The 17,794-nt window shown below is 44.5% G+C and overlaps 1 protein-coding gene across 4 annotated transcripts in view; it reads right to left on the bottom strand.

Annotated features, from left to right (window-relative positions):
- Nucleotides 1–17,794, bottom strand: part of FLNB (filamin B) — a 71,066-nt gene that overhangs the window by 36,601 nt on the left and 16,671 nt on the right. For all 4 annotated transcript variants that reach the window (XM_066195638.1, XM_066195639.1, XM_066195635.1 and 1 more), the window contains exons 2-9: nucleotides 10,543–10,791; nucleotides 9,438–9,535; nucleotides 8,413–8,560; nucleotides 5,162–5,280; nucleotides 4,349–4,426; nucleotides 3,415–3,577; nucleotides 1,955–2,152; nucleotides 123–260 (exon numbers count right to left, since the gene is read on the bottom strand). In XM_066195638.1, coding sequence (XP_066051735.1) covers nucleotides 123–260; nucleotides 1,955–2,152; nucleotides 3,415–3,577; nucleotides 4,349–4,426; nucleotides 5,162–5,280; nucleotides 8,413–8,560; nucleotides 9,438–9,535; nucleotides 10,543–10,791 — 1,191 coding nt within the window. The remainder of the gene's footprint in view (nucleotides 1–122; nucleotides 261–1,954; nucleotides 2,153–3,414; nucleotides 3,578–4,348; nucleotides 4,427–5,161; nucleotides 5,281–8,412; nucleotides 8,561–9,437; nucleotides 9,536–10,542; nucleotides 10,792–17,794) is intronic.

Below are 17,794 nucleotides of genomic sequence, written 5' to 3'. Positions count from 1 at the left end.
GGCTTATTATACAGATCCCATCCATCAGGACACCACCTCCTTCCCGCTCTTCCTTTTCCCAGGCTTTGCTCCTCCCCCTTCTCCAAAACACACGCACAGCACAGATTCACCCCAGCACTCACTTGGTCCCTTTATAGTCACTCCGAGGTCTCCGCTCCCTGCTGCTCTTGTATCAACCTTGAAGTCGGCCGTCTCCCTGATGCGGACACCCTTGGGCTGCAGACCTCGACCAGTGGCACGACACGCGTTGGGGTTGCAGGCTGCAAGGCAACTTCAGGCATTACTACTGTCTCTGATCTCAACACACAGGCAGCCTAGCCAGCTTGGGACAACCTTTAGTTTAATGTTGACTCAGGGCAACCACAGCTTAGCTTTTAGCACAGGGTTATAGCATTAAGACAGACAGACAGACAGGAGTCTGCCCAGCTGCTGTCTATGCCCCCTGGCTTTTAGGCAGCAGCAGTCAGTGCAGCCAGGCAACACTGACACCCTCCAAGACCATTTTCTTAGAATGATTGCAAACACTGAAGCCCAGCTGCTTTTCAATTCAATGCCAGTTATCAATACAAGACTTTTACACAGCTATCACATAGAGAAAGTTACCACAGACACAACCCTCCTGACACCTTTCGCATTGAGGCCCACTGCAGTGTGGGGTGAAGGGTCTCTTCTGCAGATAAGCCCCAGTGAATGGTATTATTCTTCTGGTCGTTCAGAAGCACATGACTGGGATAACTGCTATTAGCAAAGCTGAGTTTTGCCGGTGCTTCATTAGAAGATGTTGCATCAACCCCCCCCTCCGCTTGTCACAGTTCACACTTTCACAGAAGCAAAGTCACCAAGCCCTCCGCAGACTGAAGCAGGGTGGGGCAGGAGGGTTACACATGGCTTAGGTTTATCTTGGCCTCTTTACTGCAAGCACTTCTCTGGGCCTGCAGAGTGGCTACAGAAATTACGCACACTCAGGAATAATTACACAATCCCAGCTGTCGTGAAGTTTTCAACGCCAGAGACCTGAGAGGTTCGAAGAGACTTACAAACAGCCACAGCTTCCCAGCACTGTAAACCGAACACGCATTTTCCCCAAGCACGCCGTGCTTACAGCAGGAGCACAGGTCTGCCAAGCAGCTCGTTAGGTTTTCACTCATTATACAACAGCTTACAGCTTTTCCCCTCACCCCTGCAGCAGCCAACATCGCCCCGTGTCCTACACCGGACGGTGTGAGTGGGGATTGTGTGCCATCTGCCAGCTCTGAAAGCTCAGTGGGAACACACCGGAGCGTGGCTGACGTGGAGTGGGAACAACTTGCAGTGTGCTTACACAGCTGCCTCAGGCAGCTTGTGGTTAAGCCAGTTTCACTGACTGGGTCACACAAAGCTTCAGTTCACTTGCAATTTTCCTCCCCAACCCCAACAAAACCAGAAATCCTTTTGGCTGCGACAAGCTGCAGGCCAGAAGCTTACAAAAAGCAAACATGACGGAGCATCCTGCACACCTCTTACCAACTACGAAGCCATTAGCAGTGAAGTCCAAAATTCCACAAATGGAGGGTAGCTCAGGAGAGATGAGCAGAGATCTAAAAGCATAGGAGCACGTAAGGATGGAACAGAAAGCAAATTAGGCGTCGGTCAAGGAGGAAAACAGTAAATACAGTCATTTGAGGAACAAGGGTGGAAAATAGCAAGACACTGCATAGCTGCATAAATTACTCAAAAAAATTCAAAGGGCAGCTTAACATTTGTAAGTCTAGGCAGAAAAGAAACTAGCAACAAAAGCCATATTACTGTTAGAGAGCACTGGTTTACCCTGAGAGTACTCAGGTGACCCACTGACACAGGACTAAGATGTTGAAAGGTACAGAGAATATAAAAGGCATGATCCAAGCATATTCTGTGATCACATCCAAGGAGAAAAGTGGCCATCTACATTTATATACATTTTTAAAAAACATACCCTCTCCAACGAGAACAGTGCAAGGAGTTTTGGGAATTGCCTCCCCAGCAAAAGTCACTTTGACAATGTGAGGACCAGCTTGAACAGGTTTATAGGTGCAACGGTAGACTTGGTTGCCTTTGTCTTCCACTACAACTTCAGCAAGGCTTCTCCCCTGAGGATCCTCCACTTCCACAATCACATCCCCCACACCAGCACCTGCAAAGGAAACGAGTCCAGCTGAGCCTTGGCTTTCCCACTAGCAATAGGCACCCTGTTTCAGACTACCACTAGCTGTCTGGGCTCAGCCAGCTATCCTCTGCTGCTAATTCTAGGCACAGCCTCTGTGTTCAGCTTTTGCTGACAGCAATCAGACACTTGAACAGGGAGTGGGCAAGGTGGCATTCCATGAAGTCAAACTGAAAGGGCTCTGTTGCTCCAGACACAGGATTTCACAACATAGTACTGAATATACATACAGCCTGGTTACCCTATGGATACCATCCTGTAGCACCTTTATCACAGATCAGACCACAGCTTTACCAGTGAGTTCAATCTCTCAAGCTTTGAAGTGGTTTAGATTAAGAGATTGGACAAATGACTGCTGGTCTGACAAGGATTTTCTGCTGGACTATATGTATTCGCTTTTGTTCAGACACCTGCTCCTCTCACATCTCATTCAACTCGTTGTACAACAAACACAGTTTTCTTTACACTTTCAGAGGCCAGAACTTGTCTTTACATGATTCAGACCACTCCCTTTCCCAATTAGAGGCTGAACATAATACTTCCCTCACTATAACATTTAATTTTATTCCTAAGTTCCCTCAGGCAGAAGGCAATTTCAAATAGGCTACTCAGCGTATTTTGGTGCTTAAATGCTACAAGTAACTGCCCTAAGTAGTTTCACATTGCTCTAAATGAATTTACATTTGTAGCATCTTATTGACTCATTCCTCCAGGCTACAGCATTGGCCTAATAGCAGGTACCAAACAATGTGATGGAGATGCCCTAATGAAGATAGTAGCCCTCTAATAATTACAATAGAGGTTGAAACCGGTTCATCACTGAAGTATGAACTCAAAGTAGCACTGCAGCAGGTTCTTTCTGTAGAGCTAAATATAGAACACACTATGTGTTTACAATTTGCTCACAGTTTATCCTTCACATTTATGTTCAACATGTCACATTCTGTTTAAACTGAGAAAAAGAAACCAGACAGGAACTTGACTGCTGCCATCGAGCAAATTCATGGCAAATTTCTGGGTCAGGCTTAGCACCCTCTTGCCTCAGCTCAGCTCTGCACTTCAAATATTTCATACACAGCTGAAGCCGTCTGAGCAGCCCAGCTGTTATGTCACCTATGAGCTTGATGGGGCTACAAATCCTCATCCACTTCTCAGCTTTTTTATTTCTCCAAGGCCTTGGGTTCTCACATTTGAGGAAATGCAGGATTTCCATCATCACTCATCCTGCTTACCTGCTGTGTAGAGGTCAAAGTAGGTAGGCTTATTGGCAATGTTCCCTGCTGCCTCCAGGCCTGGTCCCTTTGCTGTCACTTTGCTTGCATCTCCCTGGGCTTTGTCAACATTCACTTCAAACGGGCTCTTTGAGATGTGCTGCCCAGCAAACAGGACTGAAACCTAGAGACAGAGAGCATCAGCTTAGACCCACCGGGCAGAGGCAGAGCTCAGATCACCACCATAAAGCCAAGCACAGGGTCAAGCACCTGCATTCCTAACACAAAGACTCTTTCCCTGAGAGGTGAGGGACCATCCATCCCACAACCCTCATGGCATCCATGCGAACTGCTGGCCACCTTCTTAAAGTTTTGTTGATTACAGAGTCAGACACACCAGCATGGAAGCTTGAATCAGGATGTGCCAATACAAGGTGGATCTCCATCCAGCAATAAAGTCACAGCATTTTATCTTTTCAGGCTGGCTTTGGGGGCCAGCCACCTTAGGAAGTGTCAAAGCGACAGGACTGCCCATCACAAACCTGCATCTATGGGCATCCAGGGACAAAGGGAGGAAATCCTTCTCTGCAAAATCCCTACAGTGTACAGTACCATCAGCAAAGAGATACCTTACAGAAACAACCTGCCGTTTTCATCTGCGTCTCGGTGACAACCAACAAAACTGGCTTTGTGAGCACCACAAAGTGGCCCAGCTGCAGCACTTGATACCTAAACACAAACGCATTTCCTCCCAACACACACGTCTTTCCCCCTTGAGAAGGGAGCAGCCCAAAAGCCAGATGGAGAACTAAGGCCACATCAATTTAACTTTCCTTCAGGATGACTGGGGTGGCTCTTACCCACCAGTGAACAAGGAGCCCTCAGGGGCTCATGTTAACAACCAGCAGAGCAGCATGTCTAGCAAGAGAATACTGGTTATTGACATGAAACCCACCTTGTGAGGTCCAGTAACCCTTGGAACATACTGTACTGAGTAGGTCTTGTTTTTGTCACTGGACGGTGTTATCTTCGCCTAGGAGAGAAAACACATCCATCGTCAAGCTATGCCTACGCACACCAGCTGAACTCTTCTCTGATACTGCAAGCGATTTCCAGAATCAGCAATGTTAGACACTTGTTGCTGTGAGAGCAGGGATCCTTGCTATCCCCCTCTTCCCACATGGAAAAACATCCCATTGGTTTTGTCTTTACATGAGAGGAAGCAAGCCACCTTCTCCCCACCCTAGCCCCTTCCTTTGCTGTTAATTGCTCTATTGAAGCAGGCCAAAAATGAGGAGACAGTGAGTCCAATGTACAGCTGTATTTTCCTGGAATGCTGTAACATGATCAAGTGGTGCACTTGGATGAGAAGTTTCTATAAACATTAAAACCAGCATTTTAACTCAAAATGATTCATGGCATCTAAATAGTTGCTTTAGCCATTCTTGCAGAATGAGTAAATGCAGACAGTGATTTAGTGATGTATGTTATCTAAAAGCAGGTCAGAGTGTACTTGGCTGGTCAAGCTAAAGCTCTGCAACTACTGGACACTGGAGCTGTGCAGCTTAGTTGCAGGTAGTGACCTTTTTCCAAGGCAGTTACAAGGAAAAACTTGAGGCTTCTCACACTTTAGATAAATGGTATTCTGCAATTTCTTTTTAAATTACTTATTTGTTAAGAACTCACTTGTGAAAGATGAAGGTTACTGCAAAAACTACAGCATTCAGACCAATTTGACTTTTCCATACAAGACACTTAATGTACATACCTCCTCTCTGTTTCCTTCTGGATCTTCTACGAAGACCATGAGGTCACCCTGCCCAGCACTGATAGTGTCCACTGTGAAGGTGGCAGGCTGCTTCACCATGTTCCCATGAGGCTCAATCCCTGTGAGACAGATACAGAACAGCTCATTAGCTGCTGCCACAAAACCCAGAAGACAGTTTGGAGACTACCCAAAAGCTGCCCAACCCATTCTCCCTTGCAAGCCATCAGAATCAGTTTCCACAGACTCCTGCACATCATGTCTTTACCTTCTGCCCAGAGCACGATGCTCACAATAAGGCCTTCTCTCATCACACAGGCATTTTTAAAAATTGGTTGAATCATCGGCACTCAATTCATCTTAACATCTGTGACCAAGTCAGGAACCCAGCTGCTATTTGGATTCAGGTGAAAGCAAGTTACCCTGACAGGTACTGAAGGTCACCCCTGGTGCTGGTGAGTGTGGCCCAATGCTGACAGCAAGCGGGATATGTGCATTAGCTGCTCTTTAGGAGCTGCTCTGCTTCACACAGCTAAATGTTAAAGTGTGTTGCACCACAGCACAGGTGACTAAAGAGGCAGGAGAGAAATTTTGGGAAGCCTTTAGGTGAAGGCATTAGTCTAGAGCCAAGAGTAAAAGACTTACTTTAAGCAAGATAATTTTTACCTGTACTGCGTCATCTTACTCCATTTTCAAAACCGAGCTGGACAGATACTGCTCAGATTTACTATTATATTCTTTGAAATCTGCTCAGACTACCTGGCCAGAGTCTACACTGTACAAAAGGCACACAGGAACCTCTTAAAACCATAAAAATCTTGCTACTCAGTGTGGTTTCCACTTAATTTTTAATCAGTTTCCTTATTCCCCAGCACAAGGCCTGCTAGAGCACGCATTTACCAGCAGGGTTTCATCACCTCCCTGTACACAGTCCCAGGTCATGACATCTGTCATGGTGGTGTCAGACTGAGTGGGTGGAAGAATTTGCCAAAGTTGCTGATTCGCGACTAGTCCAAACACACGTACCCTTCCATCCAAGGCAATTACTCCTTGGCTGATTCATAAAACCGTGGGCACTACTGCTCCATAGCACAATTAGTGGAAAGTGCAACTGACAGATTATAAAGGAAGTGGTTGTGAACAACAGAATTCCTGAACTTGTTTATCTTCAGAAAACAGTAACTTGAGAGTAATGCAAGGAAGATCATGTTTTTGCTAGGAAATCTGAGCATTCTGATAAGGTGTTAACAATTGACATATTAATTCTTTCAAATTAAGCCCTAGATTATCATCTAGCTGAAAAGGCTAAGAATTTGCTCTGTGTCTTTCCAGTCCATCCCACAAGTATTAGGATACGGTATTCAAGTTTAGTATGCCACCTTCTGCAAGCACAGGGAGAGGGATTGATTATCCTCCTCTGAAGACAATTTCAGCCAGGGCACCATTAGTTACAACAATTTCTTAGCCTACACCTCATCTTCTAGATTTTACTATCTTATCAGTAGTCTGCTTTGGGTGGTTAAATGAGAACTCCTACGGCACCACTGATGACCTGCACAACTATACATCCCCTCTGCAGGCTCATTTCACATCATCTCTACAAACGGCTCTACTTGGCACAAAACCCCAAGGTGCTCAGGGTGGTGTGCTACAGTTCAGACTCTTGTTGGGAGGTTATGAAGAGCTTACATGAAAAAAGGTAATAAAAAGAGCTAAGACTGACCCACTTCACCTGTGACAGTCATCTTTTTCTGATGCATGAAAAAGCATGAAAACCTGTTTCTCACCTGTCCAAAAGACCCTGCTCAGTCAAGGACCAAGCCCCTTACTGCTTGGAGTCACCTTCCAGTTCTGACATATCTCAGCAGTCAGAATTAACAATCAGTGTTTTTAGTGACTCTGTTTTGGCAATTAACTTCAGGAAAACATTAATCTTTCAAGAAGAGCCACTCACTCTGAAGTAATTTCCATTACAATGCCTCCAGAGCAGAACACACATGAAAGCCGGCAACAAAGTAATTCCAGTTTTTGAATGAATAAAAACATGACTAAAGCCAGACTTGACAGATTGAGGCAGGCTGATGGGTCATTTACCATTTGCGGCCTCAAAAACGTGTCTGTGTATTGTGCTTTGCTGTGGAAGGCACCAACAAAGGACATAAACCCCAAGTCGGATAGGTGCTAAATGCACTCTGATGTAGCAACTGCTCTTAAGTGCATAAATAAAGTCCATATCCCTTCATTCCACTAGTTAATTTTCAATGGAAAATCGAGTTCAAAAAAACCAAAGCAAATAAGAAAACCAGAAAAAAATAAAGTAAGTTTTATTTCTTTCCATTTCACTCTTGTACACCCAATTCTGAAATGCATTCATTCTAAAAATCTTGAAGGATCAACAGCAGCCCATAGATGTAAAAATAAAAAAAAATTAAGATGGAAGGAAGCGCCAAGTGTAATGTTGAAGTGATGTCTTCCAACATACCAAGCATATTAAAGGTAAAAATCAGTTACTTATTCAGTTGTGACTGTGCACAAATCTAGAATAGAACCTCATCAATAGTTATATGAAACTATCAATTTAAAAGGTCAGTTAAAAATAAGAATGCCTACAAAGATCTGCAGTTGCATAAGCATCTATGGACAACCAGCAAATTCAGATTTCATTCCTTCCAACCAGTAAATACAGCCTTTCCAACAAAGGCTCAGCACTATTTAATGTCTCAAGGGCTACCAACCCATTTTATATGTGTGTGAAGTATTCAACACTACCAATCAATTCAAGTTAGTAATTTAGAATTAGCCCACTCTAACACACATCAAGCCTGGGAAATAGAAAATTGTCTCTACAGAGAGCCTGCTCAGAGAGAGAGTGAGGTGATGACATCTTTCTTCTTATAAGGAATGCTTTATCACAAGAAGCATTCACTGCTAGATCATCACCCATCAGCAGAAATACTGCTGGCCTGAATTCCATACCAAGGTTGTTTTAGCCCCATATCATGCTACTTCTTCCAGCTGTGGACGGGAGGCTGGCAGCTTGCAGAACAGGTTCAGACTGGGGAATTTACATGTTAGAACTAGGAGTGCCTTTTGGACTATATCCATGTATTTCTGAAACCAGGCACCACACCAAGAGTATACAAGTGAAACTTTGAAGTCAGTTACAGTAGGTCTGAAGTTCAACATAAGCAGAAAACCCTACCAAGCTTTCTGAGGTTACTGCTCCGTGCAGCTTCAGTTCACCAAGTCCTTACCTCTGCCGTAAGCCCTTGCTTTCTTTGGATTCAGTTTGGGTTTTAAAGGAGCTCCTGGTTTCAGCTTGGCTTTGGGGAACTGGGACAAGTAAGTCATCACAGAGTGCTCATCCACATCAGGGTGGATAATTTCTTCAGGGGTAATAACCTGAAAGACAGTGCAATTAAGCATATTGTACCAGCGCTTGGTTACCGCATGTCAACACAGAAACAGAACTATGACACAGACTTGGATTTCAAAACTCCCACATGCTAATGGGATTTCTTACATTTATTTTCCCTTTGATACACAGAACATCATTTATTCTCTCAGGCAAGAAAATCAAGAAGCTCATTATTGTCCCAGTGTGGTTTGGGGGCCTTTTGTGCCTTGATTACTAGGGGTTGACAAGAGACTGCAACAAGCTTAATGGTATCAAGGCAAGACAACAGTAGTTATGGTCTCCTTGAAAGTGACATGGGGATAACGGATACTGAAAAAGTTAGTAATTCATAACCCTGTATGCTACAGCTCTGAACTGCAAGGCTTGCAAAGTAAAACTTGTGACCAGTCTCTTCTCCTGCTTCCACAGTATAAGCTGCTTCAGAGACTTCTGGAATTCTGTCCAACTTTATCAGCATGAAAACAATCCAGTTGCTCTCTGTTTGAACATTATCATCGCAGGTGATTTCCTAAGCCAATAAGTTTTTCTTCTGTGGAATTCAATACAGCAAAACAAACTCACTCCATAGACTAACAAATCAGGCACTACCACATAAACCCTTTCCTGCTACCTTACATGCTGCAACAGCAACTGCCTTCAGCAGAGACACCTACACAAAATCTTACAACCAGAGCTCTGAAATGTAACAGTGTGTTTCATTACAATGCACCCTTTCTCAGGCAACTCTAAGTGAGTTTACAGTAACTTTTCAAAGCATCCCAGCAGCTTCACCTGCTTTCCTCAATTTAAACTCCATCTAGTCACAAGGCCAAAGCTAGCCCCTGCACTCCCCACATGCGGCCCATGTGTTGGTGGCCTTACCTGTGGCACACCCAGCCAGTCATCTGCCTGCTGCATGGCTTCCCGAGCATTGTCCACGGGCTTCTTTGGGTCCCAGGTCTCCCAGTCAGGGCACAAACCTGCAAGCACATTTCAGGCATTGTGTGTTATCTACCAAGCTGCTTTCCCAGCTGAAGAAACCAAGTCTAAACTCCACGTCCCTTTGCATTACGCTGCTTCTCAGAAAGACATTCAGAGCTTTGCAGAAGTAACCAAAGCAAGACATGCACATACTGCTCACTCTAAAACAACAATCAATGTAGAGTCATAGAATGGTTTTGGGCTGCAAGGAATCTTTAAAGGTCATCTAGAGTGACCCCCGCCCCTGCAATGAGCAGTGACATCTTCAAAGGAGCCCTGTACAACCTGATCTTGAATGTTTTCAGGGATGGGACATCTACCATCTCTTTGGGAAACTTGTGCAAGATACCACTCTAAATTTAACACAAATACATCTACCATCCTATATGTTTCACTGGTTCTCTTGCAGCATGTTTGGTAAAGAAAATTTCAGCTGCTTGCCACAGCAGCCCAGATTGCATCAGATGAGCACCAGCAATCCCACTAGCAAGGCTGTTTTATAAGAAGGTGAGGAAATTTTGCCTTTTTCAGACTTCATCAAATTATTTGCCTTAAGCAGCTCAGTTTCAGCTTGCTAAACACTGAAGTTTCAGTTAGTGTGCAGCTTCTGGCTGCTCTGTGCTCCCTCTGCAATCCTATTTCAGGAGAACACATGAAGTCTCCCACTGCACCCTGAAGCTGAAAGGTTGTTGGCACTTGCCGTGGGAACAATCCTTTCTTCCATTTAGAAGCAAGCATTTGTGCCTTTGTCCCTTGCACCCAATACAAAGCTTAGATGTGGCGCCTCCCATAATGCAATCACACATTCTGCTACAGGCCAGAATTTCTCCTGGCCAAGAAGTTTACAACTGGCTGCTGCCTGCAGCTGGTCTCTGTGGACTCTTTTGGTTTTCTTGAAAGCCTCATTCGAGTCTCAAGCTTACCAGTGAAAACCTCCTCCCATAGGGAGAGCAGCCACAAGGAGAACAAGCAAGGAAAACATTGGCTATCAGAACAAAGGACATACCTGGAGCACAGCTGTCCACAAGAGCACCCAGTGCTTTGCCATCCTGCCAGTTCTGGTTGAAGTTTGTGATTGGCAAGTAAGGAATTTTGTTCTGGATCCAGCCCAGCAGCCTCTGCTTAGGGGTCTGCTTTTTTGCATCATCATCACCTTCATCCTCCCACACTGGCATAGAAATGGAGTAGTGAAGGATAAGGGTCCATATCAGGCCGAGGATCAGCTTCAGGTTTCCATCAACTATGGCTTTACTGTCTGGGAGACAAAAGACATACAACTGATTATTTGCCATTCTAAAGAAAGGAGGCGTGTTTTTAAAACAGTGTGCCTGCACTCATGCACAGGTAATCAAGGACAAGAAAACTGACCCAGGCCACTGCAGGCATTTGTTCAGGTAGAGACACCGTTTTTCACAGGAAGCATTAGACAGGACGAAAAGAGGAGTCAGAGGACTCGGCGCTCTCCAGCTGTCACTTGCTTTATGATTTTAGCTGAGGAGAAGTGGCAGTTTAAGATCGCAGGTATTTTGATTTGGAAAGTATTACCTGGTATTTTGTAATGGCATTTGTATCTTATGAAAAAGGCCAAACAGCATGTAATGGAGGTCACAAAACCAGCATCCCAATAGGCACGATTCACTCCAGAGCATAGATAAAAGTATCATTTAGGAAACAGCATTTATATACAGAGACATGTCTCCCACACACATCAATCATTTGCCTTAAAAATGGTATGGAAGAAAAAGTACTGCTATGCAGTGAAGACGAGCAAATACAGAGTTTGGAATTGCTCTGGATGTATCAAGACCTGTGTATGATCAGCAAAGTGGGCAGTGGAGGTCCATGGACAATCCTTTGCACCATCACAGAAGACATCATCCCTTCACACTACAAATTCAGGGTTACAGAAAGGAAGCTTTGGCTTTTTCATATCATGCTTCAGCTTAAGAAAAATTTATCAACAGAGCAGCCATGCTGCTGTTCTGCTTTAAGACACACTATGGAGCTAAGTTTAATGCTGTTTGGTATCAAGATCACATTTTTGTAAGCAATCCTGGAGGGGCAGGATGCCTTTCTGCATCAGTTTGGCCTTGTGAAGTGACCACTACAGTTCTGCAAATTCTTATTCAAGTTACTTTAGCTTTAATGAGTCACAGATTGCATGCGCTCTCTCCCTTTGAGCTTGTAGTTGTTACTCAGGTTATATTGCACTGCTAACAGCTCCAGCTTTTTCAAGCTCACCCAAGCCGGAGTTCTTCTGCAATGTTTCAGGATGTTCTCAGCCTGACAGTTCCTCTTACTCACAGCAGAATGTTACAGCACAGCATTTTTTTGTTCTTTCCTCCATTTCAAGTGCAAACTGTTACAGAAATCCCTTTTCAGTCAACAGAAGCTACAAGTGACCTGGAAGCAATTGTTTCCTCTCCAGCTACTCCTGCAGCAGATGCTGGAGTAAAGACAATTACAGCTGTATAAACTCCCTTTCATGCCACCAGAATTATTGTACAGGAAACTTACAGAGTCCTAGCTAGCAAAGTAAAAGTGTTCTGTAACTGGATTGCATTCTTCACATTCAGAGTGTTAACAGCCAAAGTCCTGCAACGTGCCCAACACCCAGTGGGCATGCATTACCTGTTCTGCTTCATCTGTAGAGACCACAGCAGCAATCCAGCACCATCTTATCAATGCAAAAAGATCTAACTTTCAAAATAAGTGATTATACAGAATCGTGACCAAGAACAGTAACCACCCTTTAACCCAATGCTCAGGCAAAGTGGTTAATATTTACATGGTTTCACAATAGAGCAGTATGTCCTAAACAGATAATACTGTAACTTCAGACCTTGAATGGCATTCAGACTTTCTGGATAGAGTTAGTATCTGGTTTCTACTCAGATTTTATTTGTATGGGATTTTTTAACACCAGTTTTGACTAATCTTTCAGGATTACGATACACGTCTGCCACTTGACTACTGGCTGCTGATTGCACATCCAGTCCAAGGTACACAATAGATAGCTATGGGGTGATTAAGCCCTACTGGGTTTTAATTACAGGTTCCAAGGTAAAAGTCTACATTACAAAAACAGTGGGTCTCCTAGCAACAAATAAACAGGCCCTACTGTTACCCGTTTCTGTTCCCTTTCCAGCTGAGCTGCAAACTGGTCAGTGCCTTCCCTCCCTCAGTACCAGAAGCTCCTTCGTCCCACCCCATGGCACAACCACCAGGTCACACTGTGGTGCTGGAGCACACCAATGGCCAACCCATCTCCGCTCCAGAAATGCCTCCAAGCTTTAGTTTCAGATTTATATCGACATCAGCATTTTTACTAGAGGGACACAGCAATGATTTAGTATGCTACAAGCAAGCTCATTTCAAAAAGCTATCCAGCATTTCCAGGGAGGAATGCCAGCAGGACAGAACCACCTTGAGTACAATGCTACATACACATTACTTGAGATAAAGAATGGCTCATTTTATATTTATAGCACATAAATAATGTCTATATGTTGTTGTGCTGTGGTTACTGCAGCAACCATCTGTGTCTTCAGAGCTTCCCCCAGCACCCCACTGCCCCCTCCAAAGGCACAGCTGTGGTCCTTGACCTGGGGAAAAACAAGCCTGTACAGCCTTCACAGCAAGAGCAAGAATATCTCATTTCACCAGCCTCATCCAGAAAGGCTGGGCACTGGGCTGCTGCCCTGATGACAGGAAAAGGTCATAACAGGAACAAGACAGCTCTTCCTCTCTGGGGTTGGTGCCATTGTCACAACTGCACTTTGTTAGCAAGTTAGCAAGCTCTCACAGCCCACCAGCTTCCTGACAGGCATAGGAATCTCATGATGTAATTTTTTCCGAGCTAAGGAGGAGGACTTGTTGGCTTTCATTTGGGGTGGGAAGTAGGGAGGAAGAAGAACCCCTGGGAAGGACAGGAGACCTTATCAGCACCCAGCAGAGCTGTCCACATGCCCTTCTCACAGGCACTCCATTCCCAAGCACTGGCTCACACACTCTCCATCACTGTATAAAAGAACCCTCCATGTTCAAGAGAAGACTGAAGTCCAGCTCATAGCAGGCTCATCTTCCACGCACTGCCGTAAAGCTCAGCTCCACCTGAGCACCCAGCCTCGACAGAAGAGCCTCTGCTTTAGTGCTGCCTTTTTCATTAATTGAGTAAAAATATTCAGTGCATCTTGGGCTTTAAGATGAAAGTGGCAACCAGGAAGACACCCATCCATTCAAGTCCTGTACAGGGAGCACAGAATTAGCCCTGAGAATACTCTTAGTACAACCTAATTTGCAAGCATCCCCCACCAGCTCTGAGTGCACACTGCCAGTGTAATATTGCCAAGGTGCTGAGAGAGTGGAAAACATAATATATTCCAATGACACCTAAGCACCAACAATCATTACTGCAGGCCCGGCTTGTACCCCAGCTCAGCTGGCTTGCCACTGAATTCCCTCCATTCCCTGGTCTGCTTCAGGACACTTTCTGGCCATCTCAGGCTGGAGAACAGATTACATAAACAGCAGATTTCCACTACTGCTTTCCTACAACAAAAATTACTTTTAGGCATACTTATTACTCACACAATCAATGCTTTACAGAGCCTTTAAAGTCATGTTTCCAATTGCTCCGCTAGAGCTCATAGTAAATTTACAACATAGAGATGTATACTTGCGGTCAGTTGCTCTGAACAAAACAGCCTGGGAACAAATTGCCTGCTTTCAGCTGGGAGAGCATGTTTACTCCACAGCACCAGCCACGTTTCCACAGATTAAAGGAACCCTCTCCATGCAGGAGACAGCCACTGGTCCCTGCCTTCCTGTGGATTGGAAAGGAGTGAGTTATTGGATCTCACCTGCCAAGATCATCTAGCAGGGCTGGACCAACTCTTTACAGCATCATTGTAGACAGCTTTAATGTAACCTTTTTTGGAGAAAGCATGCTCATCTGCTTAATTTGCTTTAGTCATGTCACAGTGCTTATGTTAACATCTGTGAGATGCCCTTACAGGTGTGTCACAGAGCAATGCTCCCTGGTTCCCAGTAGAAGATGTGTGCTTTGGAGATCAAAGTCCCTGCACAGCTGACTCATCTGCTGACAGACACTGGACTTCTACTTTCAAAGGGCACATTTTTATGGGAAGCCCAGGCATGAAGCAGGAATCCATGCCACAGGCCCTCCCTCTTGCTTCACACTAGTACTTGGGAGGACTTTAGCTCAACTGGAAACAGGCAACTTTAAAGATGCCATCTTAAAGAACCAATGGATGAAAGGTTTGGAAAAAGGATTTTGTGCTGTTTTTCATGGGTTTGGGTTTTTTTATTATTATTAGAACTAAGAATTTTGTGGGTGTGATACATAAGTTCTCCTGACACACTTGCTGTGGGCGCCAAAACTTTGAATGGTGTAAGGTGACCACTTTCAGACAGTCTGCAAGTTCTTACAGCTAGACATGCTGTCCTGAACCAGCAAGAAGCAAAAACCACAGAAACGTTCAAGTTCAGATTTAACACAAACCTTCCTTCCCACCTACGCTGTTCAACACGCATTTTAACTTCCACTCTCCATCTCCAACTTGCTTTCCTTGTCTAGAAGCATCCGATGACAATCCAACATCAACAAAATAGCAGCAGCCATCAGCAGGACGCAGCCTCTGTTCAGCTGCAGGCAGGCAGGAGCCGTCTGCAGGGAAGGGCTGCTGTCAGCCCACTGCTGTTGGGGTGCATCTCAACATGACATACATGCTGACTGCTGGGGAAAACCTGCCAGCCAAACTTAAGCTCTTTTGCAGAATCAACAACAGTATTGAATAAGCAAGCACGCACTTTCCTTAAAAAAAAAAGGCATCTATATATAGCCTTCAACATTTAAGTTTTATGCAGAAGTATCCTGCTTCCTAGTCAGCCATGAAGTGGCTGCCTAGTAGGGTGAAGAGGAAAACAGGCTGAACCAGAGCTCTCACTTGCTTCCCCCATCACACCTCTGAGTCTAGATTGTAATTCTTCCACTTTTATTATCCTATTAACTAAGTGGCAACCAGCCCAAAATATAGATTATGGCAATTCCGTAGGCCAGCAGTACATACCACCAGTCTCAGTCCTGAAAAGGAACCAATTTTCAACTGCTCAAACTGATTTATAACTGTTGCTCTATATTAAAATACTAATACAATGTGTTACACTTGGAGTGGTAAAATCACAGTCCTTAAAGCAAAAAGAAAGATGTCAAAGTGCCAGGGCTTCAGCTAGCAGTGTGACTAGTCTGAGCCAGCAATGTGACCATTTTGAGACAAATGTGTGTCATCCTTATGGCTTGGGCCACAATAAACTTCCTAACCCAACCTACCAAGTAAAAAAACTGCCAATGCTTGGTCCTCTGCATTTGTCCCTATAGCTGCCCCAGGAGCCAGTGCCAGAACTGAAACCAGGCACCAGTTTGAAGCTTGCTCATTTATCTACTCCAGCAGAAATCCCTAAAACCTACTTGGAACACGTGGCTTGAACTGTATGAGTTTTATTAGGTCTATAATTCTACAATTAAAAAAAAAAGCATTATAAACAAGTTTGTGACTAGTATTGTCTGCTCTCTGCATTCAGACTAAGCATAAGTACTACACAAACTGTGGCAATGCTCCTTAAACTCTGCCCTACAGCAGAGCTGCAAGTCATTCTCTGCTGGACAATTAGTGGAAACAAGCTACCGAAGCAGACAGCTTCCTTACTAAATCAAGCTAGCCATAGAGATTGTAGAAGTATTGCAAAACAAATGAAGGACTGAAAAAGCAGCTTTTGAGTAGTGAACTTTATTTTTTAAAATAGTTTCATGGCTGAGGCTGCAACTAACACAGTTTATTCACTATCTCACAGAGCCATCTCAGAAGCCTTGCTGTTGATTGTTGATTTCCACACTGAGAAGTTAAACCACAACCAGCACTGTTGCAAACATCTTTGCATCCACCTTCTCTAAGAAGTGGTCTTCCTCTTCATTTTTTACATCTACCATATTTAAACTTTTATTCTATGCCTTATATGTAGGCAGAAACGAAATCCATGGTTTTCAATACAAAACAAAGAAGTCTCACTCACAGCCCTTAGTCCTTATTTCCAGGCATGGAAGGAATTTTGTATAGCACATACAAAGTTCATCTCAATTATGGATCAGTTATGAAGAGACTGTAGGAATTTTAGATCTTAGTGTCTTTAAGTGTCTGAGCATTTCCCCACCTCTAGTTAAACAGCTATAGCAGCTATGGGACAGAAAAATTAAGCAATGATTAGGGCTTAATCTTCTGGAACAGAGAAAACACCACACTGAGCAGAGCCACATGCCAAACAGAAGTATGCAGATGAGATGGAGCTGAGCAAGCTGCCCAAGGAAATTCTTTGCTGAAGCATACAGTATGTGTTCACAGGCTTACTGTGCCTGCTAAAGACATTAGCGACATCCTCTGTAGGGATAATATGTCTTTAAATCAATTACAGGGGTTCCTCTGTGCTTTGAGAACATACTGCAACCATTTCCTTCAGTGTCCCTTAAGCCCAGGCCCACATGCCAACTCCTGAGGGTCAGCACGTGGCCAGTGTCCCGCCGTGTGCAGCCGCTCACCCCACGGAGGCACAGGCTGTGCCTAACACACAGAGCTGGCTGAACTCGGGCCGGTTCTGTGGACCTGCCAGCCTCTAACTGCGACACTCTCCAGTCCCACTGCATCTCTGCTCCTCAGCAGCATTTGCAGGACAATGCTGTGAGCATTTCCTGTGACCTCCAGGACAGCTGATCCTCAGCATCCAGCTTATCTGAGTCTCCCTGGGCTTTCAGCTCACTGGCTCCTAACTGAGCTCCCACACCCTGCCAAGGCACAGCCACTCCTCAGCTTCACTGATGAGCACCAGGGATTTCGTCACCTGAGGAAGTGTATCTTCAGGAAGTCTAAGCAATACACCGTGTACACTCAGAGATCCACTAAGCTTTTTACAAAGTAGGTTTTCCAGAGGAGGAATGACTTTTCACTGGAGGGCTGTAAGAACAGTAACTGAGTGGTGATCTGGCCATGGGCAGGAGGATGGAAAAGAATATGGGGGTTTGGTTTTTTTTTACTAGGGACAGAAACCATTTTCTTCTAGGCTTATCAGGGTGACCAGTTTAAAAAAAAAGAAGTGTTAAGATTACTTTGTGAGAAAAATCTTTTATATCTCAAATCTTGTGAGACAAGATTTGAGATATTAAACATTACACTTCAGAGGGTTTTCAA

Source organism: Chamaea fasciata, unplaced genomic scaffold (assembly GCF_029207755.1).
Source record: "Chamaea fasciata isolate MVZ Bird 193981 ecotype frontalis unplaced genomic scaffold, bChaFas1.0.hap1 SCAF_13, whole genome shotgun sequence".
Classification (NCBI taxonomy): Eukaryota; Metazoa; Chordata; class Aves; order Passeriformes; family Sylviidae; genus Chamaea; species Chamaea fasciata.
Note: the sequence above shows the minus strand (reverse complement) of the source record. Positions and strands in the feature narration are given on the sequence as shown.